Source organism: Somniosus microcephalus, chromosome 22 (genome assembly GCF_052327205.1).
Source record: "Somniosus microcephalus isolate GS21.2 chromosome 22, FLI_Smic_1.0, whole genome shotgun sequence".
Classification (NCBI taxonomy): Eukaryota; Metazoa; Chordata; class Chondrichthyes; order Squaliformes; family Somniosidae; genus Somniosus; species Somniosus microcephalus.
The window spans coordinates 47,201,132-47,210,936 of record NC_141008.1 but is presented as its reverse complement, the minus strand read 5'-3'; the positions used below and the strand labels follow the sequence as shown (position 1 = coordinate 47,210,936).

At 44.7% G+C, this 9,805-nt stretch overlaps 1 protein-coding gene across 2 annotated transcripts in view; it reads right to left on the bottom strand.

Moving 5' to 3' along the window:
* Positions 1-1,464: 1,464 nt before the first annotated feature.
* The window catches only part of ywhae1 (tyrosine 3-monooxygenase/tryptophan 5-monooxygenase activation protein, epsilon polypeptide 1), a 40,272-nt gene continuing 31,931 nt past the window's right edge, over positions 1,465-9,805 (bottom strand). Inside the window, exons 6-7 of one of the 2 annotated variants that reach the window (XM_085964631.1) lie at positions 8,614-8,660; positions 1,465-2,481 (exon numbers count right to left, since the gene is read on the bottom strand). In XM_085964631.1, coding sequence (XP_085820757.1) covers positions 8,653-8,660 — 8 coding nt within the window. In that variant the 3' untranslated portion in view covers positions 1,465-2,481; positions 8,614-8,652. The remainder of the gene's footprint in view (positions 2,482-8,613; positions 8,661-9,805) is intronic. The other variant, XM_085964630.1, reaches the window with a different exon arrangement.

Here is a 9,805-nt window from a genome sequence, read left to right as displayed (position 1 = left end):
CAACTTAGGCACTGCTCCCTCCACTTCCTCAATATTAAGATATTTCTGCTGCCCATTACCCATTTTAAGTGGACCAATACTGCAGTTTATTATTTACTACATATATTTGACCTCATTAGATGAAAGGTTCTCAGGTGTCTTAGAACACACTGCTTTAAATCTACTTTTCCTCATCTCTGCAATTTACCAGAACATCCAGCTAACATGGTCCTTGCCATGGCGATTCCCTTCATCCGTATAACTATATCCATGTATTTCACCGACTATATCATTTGCAAGTTTAGAAAACTCATATACTAGGCTCAGGGGAAGTCTCCAGTGTGTTCTCAGTCTGGGTTTAGTGCGCTTGCTTCATTTTTTTAATGTTGCACTCCCACCTACCCATCAGGAACAGGCTCTTCATTCCCAGAAATCCACGATAAGCAACACATCGCTAGCCACCAACTGACCTGCTCCCCTTTGAAGACAGTTTGCTCAACAATTAACCACAGCTCTTTAATTGCTGCACCCAATGCTGTGTCTCGTTCCGTACAAGTCATTACTTAACCTTTCCCTCTAAATAGATTAACTGTGTGGGTTAAACAAGCCCCCCTTCATAATTCAACATTTGTTGTGATATGATCTTAATCGCAAATTGGCAGCCACATGCAGGGTCTGATTTAGTAGCTTAAATCTAATAAACACAAGTCCTGGAGAGGGACATCACATCATTTTTAAGGAGTTACAATGCAGACAGAACAAATCCATTGAAGGACACTGCCCATGCTTCTATAGGACCCCATTGGTGTCTGGCTGAAGAGAAATGACCTCAGATGTCACAAACACATAGCAGGGGTCAATGAATATGGAGTAAGAGTGGGGTCTGGCTAAGGTGCTGAGGCCAGTAGTGTTGTTCAGCTAAGGAAAGAAGCAAACCCACTCCAAATCACTATCTAATAGCAGCTGCTGTAGAATCTGTGGACATGTGCAGAATTGACACCACTGTATACACTCAAGAATCATTTGAGTGAAGGGCTGCTGGCATCTATAGAACCGAAAGCAGCATTGGTGAATGGCTCCAGGAATGGAAAATCACAAAGATCAACCTTGTACAACAGCTAGGATATAATATGAGGAGGCTCGGCTGCACTGGATTCCACAAATCATGGCAATATCCAAAACTGCTGTCACGATAAAAGTACTAGTTTGCCAGAAGAATAATTTGCTACAAGTCCGTTTAATTATCAGATTCTGTAATAGTGCCAAGGTTCTAACTTTTCTCACATCCCACAATCTTGCTTCAAATTCTGGCACCAAAAGACTGACAACTCCACATGCAGGATACTGAACAGCAACCCTCTTTCCTCCCTCCCCCCCCCCCCGCCCCCCCGCCTTCAATGAGTCTGCCTGTTCACTGTCCTCCCTCTCAATGCCTGCGAAACAAACCGGGTGCGCAGTCAGACAGGATCAACAGCAAAACAGATCTTAATTTAGGTTCGTTTATTTAAGTTTAATATTAATCCATGCTGTGTTTCAGTAAGAAGGATACAGATCTGTATCGGTGGCTCCAGTCAGATATATCCAGTAGTACAAATTAGCTTCAAGTTACACATACTGAACAAAGAGAGAAAGAGAAGGGGGACGGGGAAAGAGGAGGAGTGGGTAAGAAAAAAACAAAAACTTGTTTTAACAAAGCATGCAGGCTTCAACAGCAGCTCAAACACGACCTGCTCTGCCAGGATGGACAAAAAATAACAGCAAAGGACTATCTATGGATTGTAACTGTCAACTGCTATCTTCAGGGTTAGCACACTGAAGGAAAACACCGTGCACATTAGGCTCAAAGACTTTCAGAGCAAGCTATTTAATTGCTCACAAAGAACAGAGTTTTATTTGTTTAGCCACACTGGTCGATGCGCGTACATTTTTTGGGGGGAAAAAATAGTAAAGCAAACCAAGAGCATGCAGTCACCAAGAGGGTTAAGACAGTTTGTAAATGCATAACATTTAAAGGGCCGAGGGTTTCGCAGCACACAAAGGAGCTGGGCTCGGTTATCAAATCATTTCGATTCATGACTGACCACCAATTCCAATACACTGCTCAGATCTCGATTGGTAAAAAGGTGGAGGCGTGAATTATTCACAAAGCTGTATTAGGTAGAATTGAACAGTTTATTCAAAAGGATTTCCAAAGAATTGTGGTATCTAGTCAAAGAAAGCAGGTCCCAGTTAAACATCCATAGAGAGCCAGCATTGCCTTTAGATTTTTTTTTAAACAAGTAAAAAATAAAAATAAAAAAAACAAAAATAATCCTCGGAACCCAAATGGGCACATAGCTAATTCTGAGGTCCAGTACCAACATCAAATTTACTGGTTCTCAGCTTGGACTAGGACTGTGGGGAGGGACAGGAGAGGGGCAGACAGGGTCTTCTCATTTGCCATGTCTTCTCACTGATTGTCGTCATCAACATCTTGCACCACATCTTTACTCGGTTCTTCACCTGCGCAGAAAGGAACGAGGCAAGAGAAAAGACAATCAATTTACACAGCAGCAGCACATCTAAACACACCAGCGACAGCCTCCACAGCAGCACTTTTCACAGATACATGCAGCTTTCTAAAGATTAGCTGTCGCATTCCAGCCACTGAAGCCACGGGCAATCTGCCCCAATCCATCCTCCACATATGGCCTCACCGTTCTTCAATTCTGATAAATGAGCCAGATTCCAATTCTGTTCAGCTGACAAGCAAGCTTTCATCTTAAAAAAGAGGTGAGACGATTGAAGTCTCCTCCCCCCTCCCCCACCCCAAACCACCCACAACAAAACCTAAGGAGGAAGTGAGAACATCTGCATGCAGGGCCTGGTCACGGAACAACAGGGATATATCTGCATATGCTGCAGAAACAAACATTTGACAAAGCCTTTTCTCAGTTGGAAGAGCGTGTCAAGGCAGAACTGAAAATAAATAGTCCACCCCTCTATCACCCCCAACAGCCCTTCCCCCTTGCACCTTCCCGTGCAAGCACAGGAGATGTAACACCTGCCCCTATACCTCCCCCCTTCCCACTGTCCAGGGCCCCAAACACCCCTTCCAGATGAAACAGTGATTTACTTGTACTCCTTGCAATCTAGTATACTGTATTCGCTGCTCACGATGCAGTCTCCTCTACATTGGGGAGACCAACCGCAGATTGGGTGAACGCTTTGCGGAACACCTCCGTTCAGTCCGTAAGGGTGACCCCGAGCTTCCGGTTGCCTGTCATTTTAATTCACCGCTCCATTCCCACTCGGACCTCACCGTCCTTGGCCTCTTGCATGGTTCCACGGAAACTCAACGTAAACTTGAGGAACAGCACCTCATCTTCCGATTAGGCACTTTGCAGCCTTCCGGACTCGATATCGAGTTCAACAATTTCAGATCATAACCTCGGCCCCTATTACATTTTTACTTATATATTTTTTTCCACCCTTTTGTTTTGGATCTCCCCCCCACCCCCCCGCTTTCCTTTTTTCTCTCTCCCACCCTGCCAGTACACTTCACACCTAATCTTGCCGCCTTTTGTCTCCACTGTCCTATTACCATCTCGTCTGGTTTTGAATACCTCTTAATGTTTCTTTTACTACTTTTGTTCTATCGCAGCCCTGCCTTCGATCTATTTTATTTCCTTTCCAGTTTGAAAAAGGGTTTAGACCCGAAACGTCACTAATTTCTCTCCACGGATGTTGCCTGGCCTGCTGAGTTTTTCCAGCATTTTGTTATTTTGGATTTCCAGCATCTGCAGTATTTTGCTATCGTGAAAATAAATAGGGCCTGATCATGGTTACAGTATGCTGGAACCATAAATTTGATTAAACTACATCCAATAGAAGGTTTTGCAGAATATGTATCCAGCAACACCACAAGAAAGCATAAAAGAGGAGACAAAGGAAACGATCAGTTATAAATTCCTGGCACCTTGCCTGGATTCAGACCAGTAACAGACCACATGGTTGGAGCATTTGGTGAATGCTACACTTCCAAGTATTGTGACATAAGCAAATGTAAGATACAATCACGTGACTATAGAGACCTCAAAATACCAGCATATAAAATGCCCAACACTCCCACGTTACTTTTAACATGGGTGTTAGCCGGCTTACTTTAGAATGGATTAATGCCCGTTAAAATAGCACAGGAAGGATTTACATATAAACACAATGTGTTCGTACTCTGGTATCCCACACCACGAGGCCAAAGCAGGATAAGATTATTCTCTAAGGGGTCACTCACTACCTTTGGGAAACAGTTTCTGTAATTCGTTATACTGGTTCACAAGTCCCATTCCCATTTATTCTAGCCAAAGATGTACAAATGGTGAGACATCAGGAATAGCTGTTCCTCAAACTGTTCCACAATTCAACAGCATGACCTGGATTCCAGTCAACCTTTCCAATCTATAACTATCTTGGGGGAGGGGCGACACGATCAGAATTACCACCTAGGAAGAATTTATTTGACGGCAGATGTTGAGTAGCTTACATAGAAACATAGAAGATAGGAGCAGGAGTAGGCCATTCGGCCCTTCGAGCCTGCTCCGCCATTCAACGAGATCATGGCTGATCATCCAAACCCTAGCACCCGGTCCCTACACCGACAACCATCCCACCCAAGCCCTATCCCCGTAACCCTACGTATTTAATCCCCCCAAACACTAAGGGTCAATTTTTATCATGGCCAATCAACCTAACCCGCACATCTTTGGACTGTGGGAGGAAACCGGAGCACCCGGAGAAAACCCATGCAAACACGGGGAGAATGTGCAAACTCCACACAGACAGTCACCCGAGGCCGGATTTGAACCCGGGTCCCTGGCGCTGTGAGGCAACAGTGCTAACCACTATGCCACCGTGCTTACTCAGAGCTAGCTGTCTGACCACAGCTTAAATACTGCTGTGATGCCTGACCCTGGAGTAAAAACAGGTGATTGATTCAAAATCGATAAAGGCAATCTCCCTGCAGCAGGAGGGGGGGGGGGGAAATATTACTTGCAGCAAGAATCCAAACTGCAGTTAAGCACCATGTTTTCACCAATTAACCACCCAGCATCTGTATGACAATAGTGAAAGGCTACAGTTGCTAGAATGATCTGGTTATTAAGCGTTATCTCTGGGTCAGTTGGAGATTGCACCATTCTGCAGTATGCACCAATGCCACGTTGAGCTGCAGGAAGTCCCGAGGTTGATAAATCTGTTGCCTGATTCCACTCCCGCCAATAATACAGCTCTTGAATGTAGGTCAGAGTTGTGAACATTTATTCCTCAGGTGAAAGGAAATAGATTTCTGTATTGCACGGGCTATTTCTCTGGTTTCAATCCAGTGCTGCTGAACTGCATAGCTTTAATGTAAATAGCTTTTGCAGTATTTCATAAAACACATACCTTTAGCCAAAAAGGAAAACTAGCTTAAAATAGGTCAGAGGTAGTAGAAAGATTAGGCCAACAGCAAGCACTGCAGCTTGAAAAGAGGCATTATGCATAGTAGCATGCTGCACCACCCCTTGCACTATACCAGGTCCATTGGTGCCCAAATCAAGTGCCAATCCGTTATGTCACAGGCAGTGCATGGACTAGAACTCCTTCCAATTTGTATTGGAAAGACTGAGGGAAGTGATTCAAGGGAAGACCAAGTAGTCCACTCTCCGAATCTACAAGTTTGGGTACAGCTGATACTGCAGGTCTGCGCACCCATGTAGCACTGGGATTGGCCGGTACAGTGGGCTAGTAGCACCATCTCAACTCTGGGGCCTGAGCTTAAATCTAATCCAACACAATGGAGGAAATAGGTCTTGCACATGAAACTAGTCAGTGTAGCCTCACCGCTGAGAAGTGCACAGCACAAGACTCTCCACAATTTCAGGCTAACCCGACAACTTAAGGATGGCTGGTGTGGGTAGGAAGTGTCAAATTGGTACAAAAGGGTACTGTAAAGTTGGTGAGTTAGGGCATGTAGTAGATGCTGTGTAGAGGGAGCCTGCTGTAATCCATGCTGCACCACACTGCGAGTTACTCACATAGGTAATGGAAATTAAGTGTAGGTTTTAACTCCCAGCTTTGACAAAGGACGGTGAGGAGGGTGCCTGACTACCTGCTCCAGTTTGTAGTTCTAGTATACACATGAACGACCAGGGCATACACGTGCTCACCAGAAGCTTTTGCGAGCAGTGCACATCGAGGGCTGGAGTGCCATTAATGCAAATATCATTTGCAATTAACCATTAGTGATTTTACATAGACGATATACGGCACAGAAACCGGCCATTTGGCCCAACCAGTCCATGCCAGCGTTTATGCTCCACTCGAGCCTCCTCCAGTCTTTCCTCATCTAACTATCAGCGTAACCCTCTATTCCCTTTGCCATCATATGCCTGTCTAGCCTCCCCTTAAATGTATCTATACTATTCGCTTCAACCACTCCCTGTGGTAGCGAGTTCCACATTCTCACCACTCTCTGGGTAAAGAAGTTTCTTCTGAATTCCCTATTGGATTTCCTGATGACTATCTTATATTGATGGCCTCTAGTTATGCTCTTCCCCACAAGTGGATACAGAGAGAATGTTTCCACTCTATCAAAACCTTTCATAATTTTAAAGACCTCTATTAGGTCACCCCTCAGCCTTCTTTTTCCAAGAGAAAAGAGACCCAGCCTGTTCATCCTTTCCTGATATGTATACCCTGGCATTTCTGGTATCATCCTTGTAAATCTTCTCTGCAACCTCTCCAGTGCCTCTATATCCTTTTTATAATATGGAGACCAGAACTGTACGCAGTACTCTAAGTGTGGTCTAACTGAGGTTCGGTACTAGTTTAGCATAACTTCCCTACTTTTCAATTCTATCCCTCTAGAAATAAACCCTAGTGCTTGGTTTGCTTTTTTTATGGCCTTGCTAACCTGTGTCACAACTTTGTGATTTGTACTCCTTAATCCCTTTGTTCTTCTACCCCACCGAGACTTGCACCCTCCAAGTGATGTGATCTCCCTATTCTTCCTACCAAAATGTAATACCTCACATTTATCTGTGTTGAACATCATTTGCCAATTATATGCCCATTCTGCAAGTTTATTGATGTCCTCCTGTAACTTGTTGCAGTCCTCTTCGGTATTAACTATCCCCCCCCAATTTGGTGTCATCCGCAAATTTAGAAATTGTGTTTTTGATTCCTCAGTTTAAATCGTTAATATAAATTGTGAACAGAGGTGGTCCCAGCACTGACCCTTGTGGAACACCACTACCCACCTTCTGCCACTCTGAATAGCTACACTTTACCCCCACTCTCTGCTTTCTGTCCTGAAGCCAGCCAGCTATCCATTCTGCTACTTGTCCCCCGACTCCGCATTCTCTGTCTTTAGACCATCTGTTTAATTGCACTGGTGGTAACCTCCTTTTGGGAGGGATGGGACGATTGCAATAGTTCTGGTGGGATTGGACCTACCTCAAATATTTTGCCCAATCTCACAAATCACTAGTCTGTACAAAATAGGATAAACACAAAACTAGTTTGTATAGACACTACAGCTTTAAGAACAGCAAGCACACCAACAAGTCCAAGCAAGGAACGAGCAGATTAAATATAAAACAGAAGTGCTTGTCTTGAGCATGCCCAGATTCAGGACACAACACTACCCTTCCTACAACACAGTGAAAGTACAGGGACCCCCAATGAAGACAGCTGCCCATGATGCAGGGCTACAGCTTTCCCAACTGCTTGCCCTGATCATGACTAGCAGGGATTACACACTACAGCAGAAACACAAGAGTGGCTGAAACCATATCAGACAGAAAGAAGTCCGAGCATGCCCACAGGTTGAAATGCAGCTCCTCCAACTACATCCAATTCTAATAGAGCGACTGGGACAGGCCCAGCTGTGAGAAGAGCAACACAGATTAATGCAAGGATAGGGCAGATGTCACAATACCATCAGAGATAGATGAAAAACACAAATCCAATTTGAAGATTGCAATTTCTCTCCCCTTGCTGGCCCAGATGGTTTCCCTGGAGTTAGAGTTAAGGACGGAGTGCTGCTGTTTGTTTGTGAAGTTATTAATGCTTGCATTCTCTCCCAAATCTAAGTGCCGCCTGTAGCCAAGGGCAAGCAAGCACTTGCCCTCTCCCCCTGCTGTGCCATTTTGAAGTAGCTGCTAGGATTGTTGTAACCTACAAGGCTACAGACCAAGAGCTGGAAAGTGGGATTAGGCTAGATAGCTCTTTTTCGGCCGGCACAGACACAATGGGCCGAATAGCCTTCTGTGCCGTAAATTTCTATAATTCTAGGACAGAGGGCACCAGCACAGGGAGATATCTGGTCTTCACTTGCCAACTCCAAACAGTTAGCCAAGTACAGCATGGACAACCAGAGCCAGTGTACCCTGAGGCCAAGGCTCAACTCCCTCAATATAGCAGAGCTAATTATAACCTCATGCCATTGAAGTTTACAGCAAGAATCACGAAATGGGTCAGAATTAGCAACAGTTGCAACATAATTTACTGCTTGCAAGCCAGAATCCACAACAATGCATCATTAAAAACTTGTTTTAAAATGGTATTGTGACATCTTGGAGATGCGACAACTACTTGGCACTGTGAATGACTTACAAAGTACAGATTACAGGGGGAATGAATGGTTCATATCCTTTAGGAATCTATTCAGGAAGGAGAAAGGAATGGAAGGAAAAAAACAGGAAGAGTGAATGCAGAATCACAGAGGGAAATTTAATAGTATATAACGAAGGGCACATAAATAACAGCAAGAGATTCCTCAATGCAATGGAGAGATTAATGATTATACCGAGAGAGCCTGATTATTTCGCAACACCTAGGCTTAGAAAGTGATCATTCACCCAGCAACCAACACTGGAGACACCACCGAGTGCAGACAGTATATTATTTAATGCCATTAAAGCTATAACCAGTGTTATATCTCAGACAGGCCAGGCTGACGCAATATTAGACCCAGGGAGGGAGAGAGAGAGTGAGTACAGGACATGATGGAAACTACCAGCAATGCCTGGTGTATCGGGACAGAAAAAGCACACTATGTACAGCCGCACATCAAGACTCAGATCTACACATCAACTCCTAGTCATCGAGAGTGAAATCACAGAACTGAGCTGAATTTAAGAGTTTAATCACAGATCAAAAACAGAAGAATGGTTTGGTCCCATGATCGATGTGCAGTGAAAGCTACCTTAACTGCGCTATCCCAGAGGAGGCGGAGATGAATTGTGATTTGCTGCTTTACTATTCCTTTTTTTTGGCTTTTTAAAGGTTTTAGTCTTATAGTAAGCAGCATGAGTTACAGAATTGCTGCTGCTAGATACAGCATCCTTACTGCAACCTATTCTGGTAAAGACATCCAGCTGTAGAGGACGCTGGGCAGAAATCTTGAAGCGATGCTGGAGGCTCCCCGAGGTGCCATCCAGCAGATGAAACAAAGCACACCGTCAACTCCGTGTTGGTCAGCCAATGAGTGCTCTCCTGCTCGCCTGGACCCGCAATATCCTGATACAGGGCGCCAGTGCTGGGCACCCGAGTGGTGTAACGTGGCTTCAGGCACACATCACCGCGAATACACCCACACAATGATATAGGAAAAAGACTTCCTCCATTACTTTGGCTGCAGTAGTTTGCGGAGTGTAGACAATTGGGTGCAGGGGATCCATGCAATATTTGTACTGAAGGTGCCCCACAGAGCTACTGGGGTGGAGATGTAAACACCTCAAGTCAACACAACCTGCCCTCTCCAACTCTCTGGTTTCAGTGGGGTGAGGGTGAAGAACATTAGGAG